Source organism: Anabrus simplex, chromosome 5 (genome assembly GCF_040414725.1).
Source record: "Anabrus simplex isolate iqAnaSimp1 chromosome 5, ASM4041472v1, whole genome shotgun sequence".
NCBI classification, from domain to species: domain Eukaryota; kingdom Metazoa; phylum Arthropoda; class Insecta; order Orthoptera; family Tettigoniidae; genus Anabrus; species Anabrus simplex.
Genome location: NC_090269.1, coordinates 432,259,860 through 432,285,614, shown reverse-complemented (window position 1 = coordinate 432,285,614; position 25,755 = coordinate 432,259,860). Strand labels below are relative to the sequence as shown.

Sequence of the window (25,755 nt, the reverse complement as noted above, 5' to 3'; positions counted from 1 at the left end):
GGTGTTTTTTATAGAATCAGTTGTGTAATCACGTGCGTAATGCTGAGCACTGCAAGATGGCGCCTATAACTCGTTTTTCTATTTTTTGAGTAGTGGGGTTCTTGCCAGCAATCCCTCATATCTATATCTCTGCTTGATGATCAACTTCATCAATGGGAGCACAATTAATGCCAAGGAACAAACAGTAGCAAGATTAGAATGCACAATAGGATAAAGACGACAAGATATTCTGGGAAGAGATGACATTGTGTGAGGATGTTGGGTTTCGCTTGCTCCCTATTCCTGTGCTGTCCTTTCATTATGTTTTACCTATTGTGTGTTTTTTTACAAGTGCCTATATCTTCATATAAGTAAATGTGTCCTCACCTAATGCAGCTCTTTTCAGGTACACTTCCAATTGAGGTAAGTTGCATGTACCATTTTCACTGCATATCAAACCTCCTGCTGTTCTTAAATCTTTGGCTGTACCAGGAATTGAACCCAGGCCCCCAAGAAGGGCAGTTAATAGCACTATTACACTACAATTATGGCATAGTATGACCCTTGTTTGTTCATTGCGAGTATTTTGTATTTTAGCATTGGGTGTTAAAACATTGAATTTTATTGTGCAACTTGTAATGTATTTTGTCAGCTGTTGAGGTATGGGTCAGTCAGTCAGTGATATTCATCTGTGTGTTATGTAGATGTAGACACTACAGGAGGTGCTCCATGTGGATACCATGCACCCTTACACCTGCTTTAAATCTTCTTGTCAGTGATTTATGGATTCTTGTGACTACACCTGACTGCGTTCAGATTTGGTCACATGAATTGTTCATACGCCCTTTTAACATGTGCACACTGTTGATGGGTTGTCTGCAAATGTCCCCATAGCCAGAATTTGAAAGGATTCATGGCAAGTGAATGGGGTAAACATGTTACTTGTGTCTACTCAACTAATCAGTTGACCATGAAATGTTTGGGTTGCATGCTATTGCACAAGGTCTAGAAATGTGCATAAACCACATCTGTTGTCTTTCTGCAGGGGTAAATTTATTCAGTAGAGCTGTTAAATCATTGCATGGAAATTCATGATACTCAGCACCTGTTAATCTTTGTAGCAAAGTGTGTGGCCTGTAACCCGTGATTCCTGCCCACACATTAATACCAAAGCAAATCTAATGCCATATCTTCACGATTGCTCAAACATTTTCATCTACCCACACCGGTGTGTTTTGGTATCTCTTGTCAATCTTGTGACTTTTGTAAATGAAGTATTGTCTCTGAATTCTGGATCTTCAAGAATCTGTCCTAGGAGCCAGTGGCAGAATTATTGTAATCTGGCAAGGTGGTCTGGTGGCCTAAGAGCTTGCACATGTTGGATTAAAAAAAAGGATTTAAAATAACTGATTGTGCAGAAGTGACCACAGAGTTGTGTGGTTGTTATCTTCAGCAGCTGCAGTTCTTGAGAAAATTGTTCAAGGATAATGTTTTTTATGTTGCAACACCTGCTCCTCCTCCATCATGCAAACTGTGTGACTCCTACTGGATCTGTTCTTGCTGTGAATGATCCAATGTCTGCAATTCACTGGAATATAACTTCATAAGGAATGTGGCATTGTGGATGATGGTCAGCATACATGACACAGGCCTGTAGCTAACCCATAGTAGAATTCCATGTCCGTCATTTGCTACAAGAAATAGTAGGACCCGAATTTGCTATTTATGTTATTCACTCTATGCAGAATCCCTAATGTTGTCCTTGTTACAAGAATTTTGTGAACCACAGAGGAATAAGAAGCTGCCGGGGTGAATGGCAGACAAGGAATGAACTAGAGCATAAGTTAACACAACAAAATTTGAAATTTTATTTCTTTACCTGTTTTTTTTTTACTTAAAATTTGATAGAAGATCTGAATGAAAAATAACAACTTATAATGAGCTTGTCAGCTCCAAGAACAATGAATCAAAGTCCAAAACATGAGGTAAGAGACTTAAGAGAATTATGAACATGATAATATACAAGATGATGAGCATTTTAACTCTGAACAGCTACACTATTTTACAGAGCTCCAAAAGTTAATACAGTCCAGCCTGTCAGAGGCATACATTTCTTACTGCACACAAGGTTATATCTGACAATCTTGAAATACAGTATTTACAGTAACGCAGCCCTGGTTTGGGCTTATCTTCTGATCAACAGTTGTTCACTTCCTTTTTCAGAAACATAAACAGGGACAATGAGTGCCCATACTAAATGGCCTTAATGTAAAAAGAGAAAGATTGAATATGATTGGTCATGAAGAAAAGGCTAGGAGGTGAAACACTTGCACTCCTAGACGTTGTTTTCTAAACTCTAAGTGGGCTTATGGCCCACAGATACAGAAAGCTATGCCTATTTTACGCCAGGGTGAATAAATGAGAAACAGTAAATACCAACAGAGTGTTATGAATTTTAGAGAATAAAGAACTTTAGGCACCCCATACCAAGTTGATTGGGAATCAACAGAGGGTAATCACTCTTTGTTCGCTTACATTACATATTTCCCAGCAGGGAATAAAACATAGTCCTTAGACTGGACGAAAATTCTATATTTAAACCTCCAGGTTTAGAAATTTACATAAAATAAAAGAGGTTTGAAACCTTCTCCTCAAGCTATCTGCCGGAGGTATCACATGTTAAGAAAATTCTGCCATTACCTTCAGTTGATGGGCCTTCCGAACGCCGCCCGCGGCCCCTGCCTCCGAAGAACACGCTGCACTCACTATACTTGAGCGTTGAAAATGACAGTGCAGCCCTAAGCTGTTATAATATTTGTATTTATCTTGAACATAACAGGCATTCAGCCCCAAATACGTGTTCACAATAATAAAAAATAATAACAATAAAAACCTTACAAAAGAGGAAAAAAGGAACAAAAAAAACAACAACCCGAGACTCTCAGGGCATGCTATGAGGTCCATCAGATAATCCGCAAACGTGACACTCCCTAGGGGGGATCACCACAGCAGTCATCCTCAGTCCCTTCATGCCACGTCCATTGACCCCGCTGGATAAAAAATAAATAAAATAAATAAACGACTGTTGTCCGGCCATGTCATCAACCCTGGTGAGAAAAAGACCGCTCTCCCATCATGACACGACCGGCCCTATCCGTGGGGCCCGTAAGACACCCCCAACCATCCCTACCAGATGACAGTGCAGCTTTCTCACCATTCCATTAGCGGTCAAGCTTGTGAGGCTGTAACCGCTCTCCTACTGCACCCCGCCTCTCTTCTTTTTGTTCCGCATATATATCTCTTATTTGTAATGGGTAAGCCCGGGTCTTACCCCTCCTCTTCCGGGAATGTCCTGCTCTCTCTTACCAACTACTACTTACTATCACTTCCTGTACATAAATCGTGAGAAAACTGCACCTATCCAAATCTAAAAGAATAATATAATAATAATAATAATAATAATAATAATAATAATAATAATAATAGCAATAATAATAATCTACCAATAATACTAAACTGAAGCTCTATATACTAACTGGCTACCTGAACGAGATACTCCTTAACTACCCTAACATACTAAATATATCTGATACAAGATCATTTTAGTGGCAGAAGTCACCAACTCCTCATTTCAGCACACTCATCACGTGTCCTTATGCACTCAGCAACTTGCGTCACATTCCTTGTTCCCTGACCTACTCCCGATCAATACCAAACCAACTATAGTCAGCAATTACATTCCATCCTGCCATATCACAAACAAAAATCCACTACCTTTGCAAAATAACACATCATTTACCCAACTCCACCAACTCAACTATGTACCCAACACCAGTACTCCCCTCACCATTAATTTTATCATACAATCTCCATCCAGTGCATATCAACAAGTTATTAAACAAGCTTCCCATAGACATACATCACTATTCCAAACACACAACCCCGTGTCCACCCTATTACTCTCGCCGGGCTGAATGGCTCAGACGGTTAAGGCGCTGGCCTTCTGACCCCAACTTGGCAGGTTCGATCCTGGCTCAGTCCGGTGGTATTTGAAGGTGCTCAAATACGTCAGCCTCGTGTCGGTAGATTTACTGGCACGCAAAAGAACTCCTGCAGGACAAAATTTCGGCACCTCGGCATCTCGAAAACCGTAAAAGTGTAGTTAGTGGGACGTAAAGCAAATGGCATTATTATTATTATTATTATTATTATTATTATTATTATTATTATTATTATCCTATTACCCTCACTCTTTCATTTTGCTCTCAAAGGACTTTTTTTACCACGTATAGATACCTGTTCAACTCGCCCCCGTCTTCCCACTGCTTGATAACCCACCTTAAAATAGACTGCTCATCCCCTATTCACAATAGTTTCCGATGCTCGGCACTCAGTAATCTATTTCTTATCTTACTTTTTTCTTCACAGTCACCTAATAAGTGAAAATCGTCATTCACTGCCCCACATAGCATACACACTGTCTTGTCCCTCCCTTGTAACCAACCCTTATTCTTATGCAAACCCATAATCCACCACACCAACCCACACCTATTTAACCTGTCAACGTATCTAATATTTATCCCCTTTACTTCCTCTACTTAAATAAAGACATTCAGCGAATTTCTCAATCTACTTTTCCCCAAAGCACCCTCCTCCCTCTGGCTTCTGTCTTCGTCCAAACCTCCCCCCACATATGCCCTAATCCTATAATCTCCAAATATATTTTTATTTTGACTAGCCAGCATCCCTTATACATACTCTTTAGTTGTTGTTCGTATGCAGCTTGTAGCACCCTCCCGCCATCTTATCTCTTCAAAATCATCCAATATTTCACTATTTCTTTCACACACTCAAATTCCAAGTCTTCCCCACATAGTAATTCCACCCCGGCATTAGCTGTGCACTGCGGGAGCCGCAAAACCGACTTACCGAAATTACTAATAATTCGTCTTAATTCTACTCTTTTCTCATCTAGTAATAGGGAGGTACATTCAGGGAAACGGGATGGCCTAGGGAGCGGTGATAAGGGAATAGGGAACTGGAAATCAAGTAGGGATGACATAAAATTGTTAGCGTTGAACTGTAGAAGTATTGTAAGGAAAGGGATAGAATTAAGTAATTTAATAGATATATATTTACCAGATATTGTAATAGGAGTTGAATCATGGCTGAGAAATGATATAATGGATGCAGAAATTTTCTCACGGCACTGTAGTGTGTATCGTAGAGATAGCATAGGAAGGGTGGGAGGGGGAGTGTTCATTCTGGTGAAAGAAGAATTTGTAAGCTATGAAAAAGTTAAAGATGAGACACATGAAATTCTAGGTGTAGGGCTCATTTCTAAAGATAATAGGCAACTTGATATATTTGCAGTGTACAGATCGGGAAAGGGTAGCACTGACGCGGATTCGGAATTATTTGATACGATAGTCAGCTATGTGGGAAACGACATGGAAAGAAATGTGATTGTAGCGGGAGATCTGAATTTGCCAGATGTCAATTGGGAAGGAAATGCGAACGACAGGAAGCATGACCAACAAATGGCAAATAAGTTAATATGGGAAGGACAGCTGATTCAGAAAGTGATGGAACCAACCAGAGGGAAAAATATCCTGGATGTGGTGCTGATAAAATCAGATGAGCTCTATAGGAAAACTGAAGTAATAGATGGTATTAGTGATCATGAAGCTGTTTTTGTGGTAGTTAAAAATAAATGTGATAGAAAGGGAGGTCTTAAAAGTAGGACTGTTAGGCAGTACCATATGGCTGATAAAGCAGGCATGAGGCAGTTTCTAAAAAGTAGCTATGATTGGTGGAAAACGGTAAATAAAAATGTAAACAGACTCTGGGATGGGTTTAAAGAAATTGTTGAGGAATGCGAAAACAGGTTTGTAGCATTAAGGGTGGTAAGGAATGGTAAAGACCCACCTTATTATAATAGAGAAATAAAGAGACTAAGAAGGAGGTGCAGACTGGAAAGAAATAGAGTTAGAAATGGCTGTGGAAGTAAGGAGAAATTGAAGGAACTTACTAGAAAATTGAATCTAGCAAAGAAGGCAGCTAAGGATAACATGATGGCTAGCATAATTGGCAGTCATACGAATTTTAGTGAAAAATGGAAGGGTATGTATAGGTATTTTAAGGCAGAAACAGGTTCCAAGAAGGACATTCCAGGAATAATTAATGAACAAGGGGAGTGTGTATGTGATGATCTTCAAAAGGCAGAAGTATTCAGCCAGCAGTATGTAAAGATTGTTGGTTACAAGGATGATGTCGAGATAGAGGAGGAGACTAAGGCCAAAGAAGTAATAAAATTTACATATGATAACAATGACATTTACAATAAGATACAAATGTTGAAAACTAGAAAAGCGGCTGGAATTGATCAGATTTTTGGGGATATACTAAAGACAATGGGTTGGGATATAGTACCATATCTGAAGTACTTATTTGATTATTGTTTGGTCGGAGGAGCTATACCAGATGAATGGAGAGTTGCTATTGTAGCCCTGGTGTATAAAGGAAAGGGTGATAGACATAGAGCTGAAAATTACAGGGCAGTAAGTTTGACATGCGTTGTATGTAAGCTTTGGGAAGGCATTGTTTCTGATTATATTAGACATGTTTGCGAAATTAATAACTGGTTCGATAGAAGGCAATTTGGTTTTAGGAAGGGTTATTCCACTGAATCTCAACTTGTAGGATTCCAGCAAGATATAGCAGATATCTTGGATTCTGGAGGTCAAATGGACTGTATCGCGATTGACCTGTCTAAAGCATTTGATAGGGTGGATCATGGGAGACTACTGGCAAAAATGAGTGCAATTGGACTAGACAAAAGAGTGACTGAATGGCTTGCTATATTTCTAGAAAATAGATCTCAGAGAATTAGAGTAGGCAAAGCTTTATCTGACCCTGTAATAATTAAGAGGGGAATTCCTCAAGGCAGTATTATTGGACCTTTATGTTTTCTTATATGTATAAATGATATCAGTAAAGGAGTGGAATTGGAGGTAAGGCTTTTTGCGGATGATGTTATTCTCTATAGAGTGATAAATAAGTTACAAGATTGTGAGCAACTGCAACGTGACCTCGAAAATGTTGTGAGATGGACAACAGCCAATGGTATGATGATAAACAGGGTTAAAAGTCAGGTTGTGAGTTTCACAAATAGGAAAAGTCCTCTCAGTTTTAATTACTGCGTTGATGGGGTGAAGGTTCCTTTTGGGGATCATTGTAAGTATCTAGGTGTTAATATAAGGGAAGGTCTTCATTGGGGTAATCACATAAATGAGATTGTGAATAAAGGGTACAGATCTCTGCACATGGTTATGAGGGTGTTTAGGGGTTGTAGTAAGGATGTAAAGCAGAGTGCATATAAGTCTCTGGTAAGACCCCAACTGGAGTATGGTTCCAGTGTATGGGACCCTCACCAGGATTACCTGATTCAAGAACTGGAAAAAATCCAAAGAAAAGCAGCTCGATTTGTTCTGGGTGATTTCCGACAAAAGAGTAGCGTTACAAAAATGTTGCAATATTTGTGTTGGGAAGAATTGAGAGAAGGAAGAAGAGCTGCTCGACTAAGTGGTATGTTCCGAGCTGTCAGCGGAGAGATGGCGTGGAATGACATTAGTAGACAAATAAGTTTGAATGGCGTTTATAAAAGTAGGAAAGATCACAATATGAAGATAAAGTTGGAATTCAAGAGGACAAACTGGGGCAAATATTCATTTATAGGAAGGGGAGTTAGGGATTGGAATAACTTACCAAGGGAGATGTTCAATAAATTTCCAATTTCTTTGAAATCATTTAGGAAAAGGCTAGGAAAACAACAGATAGAGAATCTGCCACCTGGGTGACTGCCCTAAATGCAGATCAGTATTGATTGATTGATACCCCCCAAATTTAAGCCCCATACATTACCATACCAAAAAACTACCGATCGTAAAACTAACCTCAAAGTTTTATAACTGATACCCGGAAATTTGTCCAGCAAGTTATTGACTTAGGCAAGGGCGGCCATCCCTTTGTTTCTCGCACGCCTTATTTGATCATCCCAAGTTCCTTTTCTGTTAATAATGACTCCTAAATATTCCATCTTACTTGTTCCACACTTTCTCCCTGCACAACCCATTTCCCCTCCTCCTTCCTTCCTTTGTGTACCTGGGCTACTAGCACTTTCGATTTATTCCCGTTAATTTTTAAGGCCCATTTCTTTGCGAAATCAGACACTGAATTTAAGCACGTCTGCATCCCTGTTGAAATTAGCGTCATCATTATCACATCATCCGCATAAATCAAACCCGGTATCTCCATCCCATTAATCACTGGTACGGCCCAATTGTCGCCCCCATGTCCATCCAAGATATCGTTAATAAATAAAATAAACAATAAAGGCTATAATTTACACCCTTGCTTTAAATCCACCCTGGACTCTAGTGGTCTGCTCAACCTATCATCCCCCAATTTTACACAACACCTAACCACTTTATATATTGCCTCCACTGCCCGTAGCATCTTTTCCTACACCCCCAACCTACCCAATTTCTCTAAAAGAGCCTCTCTATTGACTTTATCGAACGCCTTTTCAAAGTCGATTGCCGCTATATGCACCTTACCTCTTGACGAGCTCATATACTTCTCCAATACCGTCTTCACTATCATTATATTGTCCACTGTTCTTTTCTTTCTTCTAAATCCCCCTTGGAAATCTGACAGAATTTCGTTCCTTTCTGCCCATTCACTTATCCTGTTCGCTAATACCACTGTATAAATTTTAGTTAAGGAATCTAACAGAGAAATTCCCCTTTAACTATTCATACTGTCTTTACTACCCTTTCCCTTACATATTGGACATACCATTCCTGTCTCCCACTCCCTAGGATACTTCCCCCCATCAAAAATCTTATTGGATAGTTTAACTATGCCCTCTATCATTGTCCCATTTTTGCTAACTTCTTTCCAAAACTTATTATTGATACCATTACAACGCCCCGCCGCCCTGCCTCTAATTCTCCTTATCACTCCCAAAGTTTCTTCTCTTGTGATATCCTTGTCTAGTTCGTAAATTGCCAACCTTCTATTCCTCCAAATTGCTTCGTCCCTCGTCTCACTCGACCATAACTCTCCCCTCCCCCCGAGTAATTCCCTAAAGTAGCTAACCCACTGTACTTTCTCAATACTCGATTTCTCAAGACTCCTATCACCCTTAATTATTCTAATTATTCTTCCCCAAACTTTCTCAGTGTTGTTCAACTTACATTTTTTATTTATGGCTTCCGTCTGTTCCTCTAACCACGCCTTTTTTACCTCACAAATTTTCGTTTTGTAATCTTTCCTTAACTTAAATAAACCTCTCTTTCTAAGCTCCCTCCTATTTTCCTATACTCCCCTAACGCTCCCAGCACCCTCTTTTGCATACTTTCACACTCTATATTGAACCATTCCTCTCCCTCTTTCTTTTTTCTTCTTCCACCATTATCTATCTGAACTATCATCTTTATTGGATGTAGTAGCAATTCTAAGGCTTTATGAATATTATTCTCCTCTAACGCTCTTTCCCATCCATATTTCAGTAAGTGTACTTCTTCCTTCGCTACCCTGTCCCAGTCCCTTTTTCACTTTCTCTGTCCATTTGTAATTATTTACCCTCTCCCTAGTTCATCTTTCATCTTAACTTCTTTTCTTATATTCTTCTCCTTCCCCCTTTTTAACAGAACCCACACTGGAAAATGGTGTGATTTAATCCAGTCGCCTACCTCCATCCTTATAATATCCTCTAACACTCCCTCCGAGCTTAAAACTATATCACACTACCTCCCTGCTCTGAAACATAGGTCAATTTCCCCTTGGTGTCACCCTCCTTCCATCCATTCAGAATATATAAATATCCCTCTGCGCACAACTCTAAGAGCTTCTCCCCATAACTGTTTATAGTTTTATCCTCACTTCTTCTACTCCTCAACATGCACCTCCCATCTTACCTACTATATAGTGGGCTCTGTTCCCCTATTTTCGCGTTCCAATCTCCAAATAGCAGCATGTCCCCTTCTTCTGCAAACCTCTCCCTTATCATACTAATTTCCACCAATAGTTCTTCAAAAAGATGCTTATTTGTGTATACTGAACTACTAGGTTTGCAATATACGAACGCTAGAATTATCTCCTCATCCTTCCCTCTACCCATCCCATATTAAACCTCATCCATATAACTTCCTGCATATCGTCGCTGCCGGAATAAAACCTCCTATGTGGAATATTTTAGCTTAGAACTTTGGCCGATAAGGTTCTGTCATCTAAGGTGCAATATTGTATGAATATTGTCAAGGCATTCTCGTTCTTCGTAATGCATGTACTGCGGGTCAGTATATCTCCAAAAAGTATTATCACATAGGAGGTTTTGTCCCGGCAACGACGATATCTGTCTCAATATCTTGTACTAGTCCACTAATGTCTTCTTTAATTAATACTACCATTCCTCCTGGGACGCGTCCCTTATTCCTCTCCTTCCTTCTATATTTATACTTCATCACGAACCCCTTCCATGAAATCTCTTTCCCTTCTTCTAGCCACATCTCCAAGGGTGCCACGACATCGAAACTTTCCACCACTTCCCTAACCTTTTCATTTCCTATTTTGTTTCTTATCCCCTCTATATTCACACATCCTATTTTCCAATATAGTTATAACTTATCTTCCCTCCCTTCTAAATTGCCTCCCTTATTCTTACTCCTTGTAGCTCTCACCCACTCATTCCTTGTTTCGATACCTCCTTTTCTTAAAATTCTTTGCCGTTCCATGCCCTCCAAATCCTTCCCCTTGCACATTTTACCCCACAAATCTTTCAGGATCCTACTTCTTCCTTTGTTCATAACATCTTTACCTTTTTGCCGATCACTCTTCTCATGTTCTTTCTTGCTCTCAAAACCACTACACACTGCACTCGCCGGTTCTTGCGGCTCACCCTCACTCGCCCCCTCACTGTTCTGCTCTTCTGTGTCCACATTGCATTGTCCACTTCCACTTGGGTTGATCTCCACTCCTTTCTCCCCTTCACCCCTAGTTGTTTCTGCTTCCTGCCTTCCATCCTGCACTGCAATCACTCCCCTCTCAGAACTGACGTGTCCGTCCATCTCTTTCAGCTTCGCCACTGAGTGCTCCCTCACCCATCTCCCATTCGTCACCACTAGTCTTTGACCTCTTGTGTGGGCTTTTAGCCCTAGCTGCCTCACTTTCCAAATATGCCTGTTTGGAATCTTCATGTTTTCCATACCTTCTTTTCCCATGTCTCTCCTCACCCATACTTTCTGACCCTACAGGTTCCTGCCGTTTCTTAGCACAATTTCTGCCATTAAGGTAGGGAAAAGTACCACCTTAATTTGTCTTCTTCCTTTCCCTTTGTCCACTCTCTCCACATCGTCTATGTCCACTTCACTGAAATTTATCTTCATCCTATCTCATATGACCTCTACCACCTTATAAATTAAGTCAATCTTTCCTTCTTTCTCTCCTTCTTCCACTCCATATGTAAATATGGCTTTCTTCATTCTCTCCTGCCTGAAATCCTCTGCTTCCTTCTTCATCATCAAACCCTCCTCTTCTAGATGTTTCACTTTCCCTCTTAATGTTGCACACTTCATTGTTCGATTAGTTTCCAACCATTTCTTCATGTTCCCTGTCTCCTTTCTCTGCTCTTCCATCATGTCCTTTATTTCTTGCACCTTATCCCAGTGACATTGTTTTTTATCACTTCCTCTACTACCACCTTAAGTGCTGCCAAATTTTCCATGTTGAAAGTGCCACTGGTATTTGGGCCTGGGTTTAATTCCACCCCCCCCCCCCAATGACCAGAAGCACTGCTAACACTGCTGCTACCAGCACCACTTCTCCCCATTTCACCTCCTCTTTTCTTGTTGCTAATCCATTCTTGGCTTCCTTCCTCTGCTTCAGCTGCCATCTCCCAGTTGCGGCCCGGTACTGCTCGATACCAACCATGTTCCCGGCACGCACTGTACAACGCAACCTCATTCCTTGCTCACTCAAGCCAGACTGAGCTTTTATAATATCTCAAGGGGAACTTTCCAGAACTCTTTGCAGATAGGCTGGATTTCAGTTGACACCATCAATTTTAATTGGCTAGCGAAAATATTTACCAATTTCTGATTGTTTGATAGCTATTGAAGAAGGAACAGCAAAAATGTTGACAACCATGATACATGAATGAAACAATCTTTAAAAACTAAGGTTAGCCAATAGTAGAAATCAACTTCCCTTTAAGAATTAATTATCGTTGATCCCGCCAGAGGGATATTTTACATTACATCATTTCTAGGCAGATTACCTAGATGGCCTTATACAAGGTACACAGTTTAACTGTCCAGAGAAGGTGTACCTCCGGCACACTTCTGATACATTACTGCACTAGCAGCACAACCTCAACTGTCTCATTTAAGAGATTGCACTGCAAACACAACCATCAGTAATGAACAGGAGACAGTCTACACCACTGAATGTACACACATACTTGTTACAGGTAAGATGACCCATATCTGAACAGATATTGGTTTCTTGACATTGAATTATAGGAACCATGATTCTAGTGTTGACCAATACTACCTTCTGCAGGAATATGGGACACTTTATAAACGCCCTGCATCTTTTTATTCTTGGTACCACTTGACTCTATTTTTCTTAATTTACTTTACCTATTTCTCATCTACAGCTTTCTGCAGATGTAAAGGATGAACTAATCAAAGAAGAACTCACAGTGGGTCAACTGGCCCCATGTCTCAAAGAAGAGAACAAGTAAGTACAGTTATTGATTTACAAACGTCAGCCTCAAGATCCCAGGTTCAGACCTATCACAGGTAGTTGTTATACAATGTCAGCAAGTAAAAGATCTCTGGTGTTTACCCGAACATATTTATGACAGCACAGCTGTTGATCCTCGAGAGATGTGTTGTACTTTGATATCTCGTGCACCTTTGGGTGAGATAGACAAGCATTCAGCCAGATGTCCTGTGTACCTGCCTGTCACCTGGAGGCTCTGGGTTTCATTCCTGATCATGTCAGGGATTTTTACATGTATCCAAGAGCTGGTTCAAGGTCTACTTGGCCTTCCTGATCACATTTGAGGTATTAATAAATGAATAGGTAAATAAATAAATCCGCTATTCTTTGACACTGAGTGTCTAACCCTCTTGGAGTGAACATTTAAAATGACATATTTCAGGAGAGCAACTGGTTTAACAAAGAGTTACTATGTTAGGAATACTACTGCATGCCAACATGAACACCTTAATAAGGCAGTCAGGAAGAGGATGGTTAGCTGATATGGCAATGTTCTGTTGGTAGAATGGATGATAAAGATAAGGACAGTGATGATGGCACGGCAAAGGGGATAAAAAGGAAGGGAATGACCAAGGTTGCAGAGGGTGGCATATACTGAGTGTCTGGCAGTAAATTAGAGAGTAGAACATAAGAGATTTTCAGACTGACTCAGGTCAGAAAGGCATACGCCCAATGCAAAATTTTTTGGGCAGTCAGTGCCCTATTCCTCCTTGACCTAGCCACTTTGAAATGTGGAATTCTCTTGAAATCTCATCGTTGTACTGCAGATCCTCCCATCTATTCATACTTGTCACAAGAATGTGTTATACTAGGTATTCTGGTGAAATAGGTTGTTGTACTAAGATTCTTCTGGAAATGCCAAATAATAATAATCCATCCATCTTCAGTATAGGCAATTATGCCATTCATCACTCAGTCTGCAGGCCTAAGAGATTTTACTAAACTCTGCCACAATCCTCTTCTGTGGCCTCGTTCAGTTCTATAACTCTTTTCTTTCAATCGTTAGAAATTGAATCTACCCATCATTGTTTTGGCCTCCCTCTAATTCTCTTATTGTTCATGACCGAGTCCATTATTATTGTAGTTTACCTGTTGCCCATTTCTCTCACATGATGTCACCACCAAAACTGATTTATGCACACAGATTCATCAATCACTTTTATTCCTTCCTTAGCCTTTATCTCCTCATTCTACATACCTGTTGTTACCAGCGATCATTCTCGCTATTTTCATGTTTATTGCTTATGAATGAGATATCCTGAGTCCACTCAGTTTTTGCTCCCATACAACTGATTGGTCTGAAAACAAAACAGTGTAAAGATGTTTAGTTCAGGAGCTGAATTCTTTCCTAAAGAATACATTTGATCACAACTGTGTGCTCACTGCATTTGCCTTGCTGCACTTTGATTCAGTCTCTCCTGCTAAATACTATCCTGGAAGAATACACATCCTTAATGCCTGAAATCATCGACCTTTTCCAACTTTGTATTACCAACCTCACATTCACTTCTCTTAGATTTTATACCTACTGACCACTTTAGTCCCGGAAAGGCTAATTTCATTATCATACTCATTACACCTATTTTAAGTGGTTTCAGCACAATCTGCCATTAATAACAAGTCATCTGCATAGGCCAGACTGCCATGTTCTTCTGCAGATGATCCCCTGCAGTACAGAATTTTGTAATTTTTGTGTATTACTTTCGGTATTCAGTAATTAACAGCAGGTTTTAAATGTTGGGGTGTTGTAGGATAAAAATAAAGTACGAATAAGTAGTATTGTAGTGTAGTTGTATATTAATTACCTCATTGTCGTGTAATCTTCGAGTACTATCCTAGACAATATTTCTTTCCGTTCATTGTTTTTACACAAAACAAGTTAATTTATTTTTCCTTTTCTTTTCATTTTTTCTGTAAGGAATGGCTAAAGAGTGCAGGTGTAGGAACTGCGGGTGCGGCAAGGCAATGACGGGTATGAGGGAGGAGTTGGAGAGTTTGAGGGAGATAATTAGGATTCTCACAGAAGAAGGAAGGAAGATAGGACTCCCTCAAACAATGTACAGGTTACAGTAGGTGTACAAGAGGGAGGGGAAGGAAAGAGAGGAGTTGTAGAAGACAGGTGGTCTAATGTTCTAAGGGGAAGGAGATTGCAGGCCAAGGGCTTTATTCTGGATCAGAATTCAGGACAGTTGTCTGTGAGAAATTGGTACTAGCCACTCCAGGTAGAACAACAGAGGGAAGGTGAGAAACAGGGAACTGTTGCACAGATGTGTGGAAGTAGGAGGAAGGGTACAGGTAGGAAAGGGAAATGTAGAGTAGAGGATAGGAAAAGACAGGTGGAACAGGGTCATGGGAAGGAGAAAAGGGAGTAGGAAGTAGCTTCTGCAGCTATCAGGAAAAATAGGGCTGACCAGGAGGGGAGGGGATCAAAGGAGGTGGGTAGGGTTGAGGCTCTGGTCATGGGGGATTCCATCATTAGACATATGGGGAAAGTGTGTGGAGGAAAGGGAACCAGGGTAGAATGTTATCCAGGAATTAGGTTGAGGCAGATGCTGAGAAAAGTAGAAGAGAAGGAGGAGGGGAAGGAGAAGGTGGTAGTGTTTCACATTAGTACCACAACGTAAGGCAAGCTGGTATAAGTACCAGCATAATGGGGATGTGTGGGATCTGGTAAATGCAGCACGGGTGAAATTTAAGGAAGCGGAAATTGTTATCAGTGGAGTACTGAGTAGGAGGGATACTGACTGGAGGGCAATTGGAGATTTAAATGAGACTATGGAGTGGGTATTACATATAATAAATATCATTTTTGGTCCGTATTGATGATATTTGATTGAAATATGGTCTAATGGTCTAATGAATAACTTACTGTTATTATTTCAATATGGAGTGGGTATGTGGGAAACTGGGAGTGAATTTTCTAGACCCTAATTGGTGGGTAGGAGATAAGGATCTGTGCTCAGATATTAATAAAGCATGTGTACTTTTTGTTGATGAATTATAAAAATTGATGTTAGATACTTATTTCTTGCCCTCGTAGAAACTTCTGGCTCGGTAAGGAAAGCAATGGGAATCTACCTCATTTCCCTAGTATGCCTCTTCAGTTGTGCCTAGGCTATCTATGACAGCTTTTGGCAGAGCTATTGTTGATCAAACCAGCCTTCGGGCTGAATATCCAACATATATGTTCGGCCAAAGTTAATATACTCACCTCAAAGTACTCCCTTAAAGAAGATACTTCAGAATGTTTTGGTTGATATTGGCAAAATTGTTGATGCAGCTGTTAAAGATATTTTAGGAATACCTCATGATTGCCCTCATGGTACGCTTTATGCTTCACACTGAAACAGGAACGCCCGTACTTCAGTTTATCGGAGAGCATGAGAAACGGAAAGGCGTGTACGGCCCATGCTAAGAGAGTGAGAGAGAAGGGTAGTGAAAAAAAAATTATGATTAAGTGGATCCTTCAGTTTATTCAATAGATATGCAAAGAATTATGTCACCTTTTACAGCTGAATCGTGGGGTTGTCCTTGAAGGCGTGGAGGGGACGTCGTCCTGCGGCGTCTGCGTCGTCTTGCTGTCGGCGTCGGCGTTGTCTTCCGTCGTTGGTGTTTTCTCTGTATTAGTGTTGATGGCGACTCGAACCTGAGGCAGGAACAGGGAAATGTGGAGCTTCCGCATCGGACGTCATGGGACTCTGGTGTGACACCTCTCTAAGGTGAAGCACACCGAAATAGTTCCCACAGTCAATGATGTTCAACGCACTTTAGCAGCAAGGATAAAGTCAGAGTCACAGTTCCATGAGAATAAGATGGAAGGAATTATCGTATTTGGAATAATAAACAAACGAAAACAATCTAGGACCTTCCGAGGTGCAGTGATTAAGCACTTCACAAAGAAAATTAAATTCACCGGGTACAGTCTCTGCACTGTACACCATGAGCACAATATTCACACACTTGTTGAAATAAACGACAGTCCAAGTTCTGTTACGTCGTAATTTTCAGAAGATTATCACTGACACTTAAGATCATACGTGATTCAGAACAGGTTATGATGGGAATTGGCATGGTCCCTCGGAAAGAAATTACGATACCGTATTCCACAACTTAATACTGTCTTTAAGAGGGAATGTTGGCACAGTTTATTACGAACACAATTCAATGGATAGACACAGTCTTTAAATGAAATGAAGGCTGGCACAGTTTTATTACGAACACAGTTCAATGGATAGACACAGTCTTTAAATGAAATGAAGGTCGGCACAGTTTTATTATGAACACAGTTCCGAAAAATGGATAAACACAGTCTTTAAATGAAATGAAGGTCGGCACAGTTTTATTACGAACACAGTTCAATGGATAGACACAGTCTTTAAATGAAATGAAGGCTGGCAAAGTTTATGTTAGAAACGTTATCGCTGTTTTCACACAGTCTTTAAATGAAATCAAAGTTGGCACAGTTTATGCTAGAAACATTCATAGTCCACAAACAAAATATAATCGCCCAGTCGTACAGACTGATAAAAACGAAATTACGTTTTATTCATGCACAAAGTTCAAGCCCACGGAGAAAGCTTCCAACACTAACGTTTCCGAACTCAAGTACACAGCCGGACCGAGTGACGAATTATATCGCGACGTGCTTACTTGCACACACACTGAGCTCACGGCTGACTGCCGACTCCTCTCACTCTCTCTGCCTACGGCACACTGCAGCTGCACACTGCCCACACTGCACACTCTCTGCTTTACCCCAGGCTGGCGATTCGCTTATATTGCCGAAGGTCGGTGGGCGTGGCTACACCTGTGGGCCCCAAGAAAATTTTATATCTTGGCCATCTTTACACTGATTGACATGAAATTTCGACTAGCAGCGTTCAATATTCCTGCCTGCAAGGTGACGTTATTGAAATATTGATATCACATTTCATTCATGCTGCAATGCTATGGAACACGAAAGAACCTTCTGCGTGACGTCGCTTGACCTTGGCCAGTGTTCTGGAACAGCGTGAGCTTGCTTGCAGTTCCCACAATGCCTGTGTGTTCGGCGCAAGTTTTAAATGCTTACGGCCGGGTGTTAGAGAGTTCCTCTTAATAAATGAATGAAACGTGGATGCTCGTAGGGCGTTCCCGTTTCAACACGAAATTTCAGAGGTATGGGCATCGTGAAACATTCGTTTAAAATGTTGACATTTGTGGTCTATTACTCCTGTCTAGTAATCAACTTCTCTCCAGATGCCAAAACTTGAAATTAGAGAAGCAAGATGCTCTGAAACATGTAAGATTGCTGGTAAAAGAGGTATTTCTCTCAACCTCCACCCGGAAGTTGAGGAATGAGCTTTATCAGTGATCGTTTGAAGATTAGTGTCATCTTCCTGACAAGAGTAAATGTGTAGAGACCTTTAAAGTTGATCCTAAGGCCACACCATGGTTGAGTGATATGGGTGGTCATTCATCGTTTGAGTGGATTAATGCAGTAAACATATGCAGTATATGCACAGTGAGAATGGTACCAGGGAATACATAGACTACCATTAAATATTGCCACCCAGGATGTGAAGAACCTGGGCAATGGGTTGGGCTGCTGCTTCAAGGGAGATTTACAGAGGAACATATGCCATCACATGATCTGTTCTTTCATTGTCGCGGCCTTGCAGAAGCCAAAGTGCAAGATTCATGAAGAAGTGCACTGCTTTTCAGACAATGGGTCGACTAGGTGAGCAGATATTATCGCTTTCAGCCATAAGGGAAAGAAATGCCTCCTACTGGACTCCACAATACGTTTTAAAGTCATTTTGAAGCAGGCATTTGAATGAGGGAAAGAGCCATCTACTGCCCCTGTGCCCGTCACTTAAGTGAAAGTCGTAATACAATTGGTTACGCGTGGAATATCAGGGGGGAATTGCCTTCGAAGTCAGGGCAACTTCCTTTAATGATGCGAGTTCCTATCTCAAGAAGCTAGGTCATTCATTGATAGATGTACAGATATTTTGAAGGTTTCATTGACAGTATTATACCACGATTTGTATTCTTGTCATTAGATAATAATGACCAATTATACTGCATTTCTATTATATATTCATATCAAAAAAGTTTTGCATCACCTTGGTGCTAAGAGGTCCCGAACCTTTACAATCATATGGAAGAGAGATATACACAAGAACATTTTAGCTCTCTTTATTGCTAATGAAAACCATACATTGCGAGTTGTATAATCATACAGCTAGCCTTTCTGAAGTTGTCCAGATTGAAGCATACACCAGTACCTCTGATACCTACTAGCATGTCCTCTTGCATTTATGCATGCCTGTATTCGTCGTGAAATACTATTCACTAGTTCATCAGCGCACCGTTGGTCCAAACTGTCCTACTCCTCTACGACGATTTGGCATAGATCTCTCAGATTGGTTGGTGGGTCATCTCGTCCAAAAATAGCTGTTTTCAATGTAACCCAGGCATGTTTGATAGGGTTCATGACTGGAGAACATGCTGGCCACTCTAGTTGAGTGATGTAGTTATCAGGAAGGAACTCATTTGCAGGTTGTACAGGATGAGGGCGAGAATTGTCATCCAAGAAGACGAATGTATCTCCAAAATGCTGACGTTCTGGTTGCTCTATAGTTTTGAGGTTGGTGGCATCGTTTTCAGGGTTCCTCCAGGCTGAAATCCGTTAGTGGTGGTCATCCACTGCAGTCGTGGCCCTTGGGCGGCCTGAGCGAGGCATGTCATCAACAGTTCCTGTATCTCTATACATCCTCCATGTCCGAACAACATCGCTTTAGCTCCCTCGGAGACGTCTGGAAACTTCCCTTGATGAGAGCTCCTCCTGACACAACGTGACAATGCGGATATGATCAAAGTGCGGTGCTGAGCTAGGCATGACAGAACTAGAGACAGTTCGAGCAGTGTACTTGCTTGCTGGTGGAATGACTGGAAAGATCATCTATCGTACGCAAGCCATTTAATAGGCCTGCTCTTGCATGGTTATTTACTTCTTTATGCAGATTTAGTGACGTCTGGGAGCAGTCAAAGGTACTGTGTTCTTGATTCAGCGTCAGTGTTCCGGCGATCTTGGAACCGAGGTGATGCAACACTTGCCTGATGTGTGACATTTTAAAAGGTGTGTTCCGGATCCTTATGGTCACCTGCAATTGCGGATAGTTGTCCCTTGTGTTAAGAATAAATAAAGTAACATTGATTTTTACCCATTTACTTCATTTTGCAAGAAAGTAGTAAAAATATAGTTGTTCATTATAATAATTTTGATTTTACATTAACAGGCTAAAAATTGTTTTGTTATATGAAATGCATTACATTTCTAAATACAGTATGTGAACTTCACAGTAACCTACTGCTTCTGTTTATGTACCCTTTGCTTCCATTGCTACATGGAAGTACTCCACAAAGTTTTTAACTCTTTCTAAATACTAAAACAAGTATATGAAGCCTTTAATATAATTAATGCTCCATCAAATTCTTTGCACTTTGTTAATGATGTCCTGTAGTGTTTGGTATTCGTATTCTGTTATTTTCATGCTATTCTTTTTGCTTAAGTAACTGAGGAAGAACATAAAAAACACCCAAAGCTTGCAAATTAAGGGCAAAGAATAAATGTCAGAAATTTTTTAATTTATGTTGAAGAACTTGAATTGTTTGGTTATTTTATAACACTAGTATGCTCTAAACTTGTATCAGAGGAACATCTTACAATACAAACATTAAAATTTCCTGGGAGATTGCATGAATTTTTAACTTTTCCAGAAGTTTTCTTTAGAATGAGTAAATAGGTGTGTTTTTAGATGAGACATGCATACAATCTAAGGTGCTGGCCTTCTGTAAAGCCTGTTGAGGAGCCTCTTCATAGTAGATGCACTTGCCTGTAACATACAGTATATCCAATTTAGTTCATTGAAAATGTAAAATATGCTTAATGTTATTTTGAAAATGATAAGAAACTTACTGTATCTCACATTGGTTTTCACTTCAGTAAATGCTTACATTATTTTTCATGAGATTTGTAAATATATTTTGTATACATTTCAGTGCACAGAATTTTGCAATAATGACGAGGGGACTTATACATTCAAATGGTGGAAGGAATCAACTAAAGCACAGTTTGCCAACACCTGCAAGGAGAAGGCACAAGTCCTGTACAGAATGCAGTAAATATTTTTCAAGAAAGTGTGACCTCAAGAGACATATGAAACTTCATTCTGGAGACAGGCCATACTACTGTAATACATGCAGAAGTAATTTTTCTCACAAATCTGATCTGCAAAAACACCTGCTAACACATACTGGTGATGGGCGTTACCGTTGTTACGAGTGCGGTATTATATTTCAAAAACATTTTGCCCTTAAGACACACATGTTATCTCATTCTGGAGAAAGACCGTACAGCTGTAATGAATGCAGCAAAAGGTATACTAGCAAGTCACATTTAAAAATTCACCTCGTATCTCATTCCAATGTTAGGCCTTTTTGTTGTCAGGAATGCAGTAAGTCGTTTTGTCATAAATATCAGTTAACAACACACATGCGTACACACTCAGGTGACAGACCGTTTTGCTGTAAAATATGCAATGGTATGTTTACTACGAAGTCTGGCTTAACAAAACATCTTCTTCTTCACTCTGGCATAAGACCACATGTGTGTCGTGAATGCAATAGCACATTTACTCAAAAGATGCACCTGAAACGACACATGTTAACGCATTCCCGAAAGCGGCCATGAGTTTTCTTCAATTATATGGTATGTTTTATCTAAAGCCATCTCTCAAAACCCACCCATTAATTCTATGTTGCAAAATGTTAATTTACTGCAGTCGAATCGTAATGTGCATATGTTAACTAGCTTAAGAGAAAGATACCATAATGTGTACTGCTCAACAATTTGATGTCGACTCAAGCTCATTAAAGATTTTTTTGTACACCATTTTTTCACTATTTATGGAAATATTTTAGACTGAAATCAGTTCAAAAGAAATTATTTGTACATTACATGAACATCTTCACATTTTAATATTCCCGTTTGGGAAGAATAGTCCCACACACTACATATATTCAGTTATTTCACAATTCAGCCCAGTGATGGTGCAAAATAAGTGGCATCTGATCATTGCATGCTTAAAACATTAGCAGGGCGTGTTTTTCAGAATTGGCACCTCCCTTGTTTCTTTGCTGATATGAGCTGTTGTGCTCCACCAGTTCTCCATGAAAAACAAAGTGATCCTGAAGGCCAAATTCTGGATGATGGCAGAGTGCGTGTAAACATACAACTGACCAGAATTCTGGTGAAGGCAAGGTGGTGCAACATTGATCCTGGAGAGAGTGTTTTATGGACTTGTGTGGCAGTAATTATCAGCGTACTGATGTAGTTCATAAGTATAAGCTAATACTATTTGTCATTACCAATATACTGTATATTCCGGTGTGAAATGAACAAGCAAATCCACTCCTTCCATATACTTCTTATGTTCTATCAAAAGAGGGTGGATAACATGTTTAATGCCTAACTACAAAAGTTACTTTCTCCAATTTTTAAAATGAGTTATTGATATATTATTAGTTGTCAAATTGGAATGTTCCTAATTTTGAAATTTTAAACCATCAAAACTCACAGTATCCTATTCAGATGTAATGTTGAAAATCATATTTGGGCACAGAAGTAACATTCTCCACTAATTGCTCTAGTGCAGAACTTGCATTCTCCTCTCAGCTAAAGGGGACTTGTATTTTGGTCATGTGATGTGGTCAGCAAGAGATTGTTTGGGTAAGAGTGAAGGAAGGTTTAGTGTGGTGTCCTTAATTTTTATTAATAATTGGTGTTATAATGGATAGTGTTAAACTTAATGATGAAATATTGGAGATGTTCCAAGGAAGTGTGTAAAAGCACCACAGAATTGGAAGAGAGCTCTGGCCAAGAGAAACAGGTAGAGATCAAAACACCACTTTTACCCCTAGTTTTGACAAGCCTAAATTTAAATAGTTTTGTTACCATGCTATCTTGTAAATTTATAGACATAAGTTTCTATAATCCATTTCTGTTTGTTCCAGACTTGCAGTGAAGGGCTTCCCAGAATGCAAGCATCAGCAAACTGCACCAGAGTGCAAATCCTTAACTCCTCAAGATATTATGCAATTCCGTTCTCTATTATATTTTGAAGAAAAAAAAAAACCAAGAAAATGTCATGTTAAAATATTTGACTATGCAGCCATCAAAGAAATATATCCCAACGTTGGTACCAACACACAGAAAGGGCCTAGAGCTAAATACATTTGCAACCAAAATAAATAAATGATCCCTGTTTGATACAATAATTTTCTCAAAGCATTATATATTTCAAGATTCAGAGTGAATCACAATGCAGATAGATATTACAGTAATGGTGAAATGCCTAAAGGAAGAGCACAAAGAATTACAAACAGAAATAAATTGTTGAAATGAACGTAAGTATAATGCAGTTTCTTAATAAATTGAAATGTAGCAAAACCCCGTCCTCTGTCCAAAGGATTGGTCGGATGTACCTTACAGCAGAACTAAACATAATAAAACTTTGGTGAATGTATACCCCAGAAACTGAAAATGAATCTCTGAAAGTGAAGTAGCATTATGTTCAGTACAGATTTAGCAGATCATACAACTTAGGATTTGGGAGCACAATGATGAATTTGTTATCAACATGTTTGTTGCTTGAAGAAAGAATTAAACTGCAAAAGGAGGTCAGAAAACAAATCTGATAACAGTGAAGCAGTTATATACTGTAGGTTAAGATATATAAACGTCTTTACAAGCTTCTTACAGAGAACAAACATGACCTGCTAACATTTTCTTTTTTACTGTCAAAAGAACCATCCTCTCCTAAAATAGCTAGACCAATCCACCTATTACAGTGGACAAATTTACCTTCATCACTTGTGTGTGGTCCAAGTCCAAACTTATGAAAGGCAATGTCATTTCCTATGTGTGGACAGTAAATGAGTTTGGTAAAGGCTCAAACATAGCATCCTGCTACTCTGATAGTCTTAGTTCTACTGATATGACCCCTTGCTCTGTGTATCGCCCAATATAGTGATGGTTGTGGGAGTCAAAACAAGAACAGAATTTTACTCAGCATGCTGTACAGTTGGTTTAAGTTCAATTTATTAGGTAACAAGGGCAATTCAGATTGTGCTTCCAATGACTTTATAGATTCCTACCCTATATAGATTATTTGGCATCATTGAAGCATATTTCAGAGAGTCTGAGGTAATCCTAAGTCCAGAAGAACGTGATAACTAAATTAGCAGGAAAGGCTCAGTGATGATATAAAACAAGACTGGAAAACAGCAATGAAAAATTTATGAAAAATCCAGCTAATCTACATTTTGGTATTCAGGCTGCAAAGCAAACTTACTTTATCAGGAAAACTGTTACCAATGCAACTACGATTTTGGTTCAAGGGGAATGTATTTATACTTTGAAAAGTGATCTTCTGACAAGTGCCAAAAACATAACAAAGAGAGGTAAGCAGAAGAATTATTTAGTTCCATAGACTGTCACCAAAGGTCAATGTCCAAATGAAAGGGGATGTAATTCTCTCTTGGAAGGAACACTATAGGGAAAAATGGCAATCTAATGAGTATTTGACATTTTTCATCCTCGTTTTGCATGGACCTGAAGTAAAAACTACCAGGAGTATATGAGGAGGAGTGCCTCATTGATGTTGAATGGCTGACTTTTTCAGATCGGAGTTCCTATAATAAACTGAAATGTTTCATAACAGTGTAATTTGCAGGTGTTATTTTTACAATTGTGTGAATATTTTTTGTCTTCTCTTCAATATACGAAGTGTGTTGCAAAAATGTGTACTAGAATTTTTAATTTTTACACCTAAACAATCAAGATATTATCTTCAGTTACATTTTATTGCCTGAAAATTTCTAGAATGCTTGGTGCCAAATGTAAAATTCTCCTGACTACTAAAATACAGAACTCACATTCTCCTTCTGTAATTACCAGAAGTCGCCTTCTCCATATTATAAAGTATTTTTTCTCAGTTATGTGTTGTATATTATTTTAGACAACATTGAAGACCACTTTGTGTGACTATGGTACATTTAAAAAAATGCAAGATTATAAATCCTGTTGTACTGAAACTAAAAGTTTTTCATGTTTCTTGTAAAATTTGCTCAGGTGGAAATTGTTACTCTTTCAGTTATGCCTTTGCTTTTTCTGACTTTGGGTGTACCGTTTCACCCGCTGGGTAGATACACATTGTTCAAATTTGTTGCAACAACAACCATTTTATTTTATTTCCACTTTACTGTGAGGACATTTCCATCAGTTCTAAATTTTTATGTTCCTCGAATGCAATTGTCGATTGAGGTAATGTTCTGAACAGGGTAGTTCTTGATCTTCAGCTCGCGCACTTTTCCCATAACCCTGAATCCAACAAGATGTAATTGAGCCAAATCATGTGACAAAAATATCCTTAAACAAAATATGACCTGATAGATTGGGTATTCTGCTCAACATATATTTCACCACTTGCGTGCTCAAAGCAACATCAAATTTACTGATGTTTCTACTACAGTAGTGGCCAATGCTGGTATCCACGAACAGGACATAGCTTCCAAGGTTTAAATACGAATCTAATGGGTTTACCAGGCAGAAATACGAGGTTTGTCCGGAAAATACGTATAAATCCGCGGGGTGACGTATCACGTATGGAGCTCTCTCTGATTGAGGAACAGCGCATCAACATCAAGTCTGAGAGCTCGTGTGGCCCGAGTTCGACCGGATTTGGCACAAGGGGGCAGGTGGATCCTTCATCACGACAATGCGCCCGCTCACACGTCGCTCGTTGTGCGTGAGTTTTTGGCCCGAAGCTCAATCACCGTGACAGACCACCCGCCTTATTCACCAGATTTAGCCCCTTGTGA

At 39.6% G+C, this 25,755-nt stretch overlaps 1 protein-coding gene across 2 annotated transcripts in view; it reads left to right on the top strand.

The window, feature by feature from the left end:
* The window catches only part of LOC136875062 (uncharacterized), a 54,306-nt gene extending 29,445 nt beyond the window's left edge, over nucleotides 1-24,861 (top strand). Inside the window, exons 3-5 of one of the 2 annotated variants that reach the window (XR_010860346.2) lie at nucleotides 12,701-12,783; nucleotides 20,875-22,763; nucleotides 22,888-24,861. Coding sequence is in view for 1 of the 2 variants with exons in the window: in XM_067148797.2 (XP_067004898.2) it covers nucleotides 12,701-12,783; nucleotides 22,888-23,128 (324 nt within the window). In the remaining variant the exon portion in view is untranslated. The remainder of the gene's footprint in view (nucleotides 1-12,700; nucleotides 12,784-20,874; nucleotides 22,764-22,887) is intronic. The other variant, XM_067148797.2, reaches the window with a different exon arrangement.
* The last annotated feature ends 894 nt before the right edge of the window (nucleotides 24,862-25,755 follow it).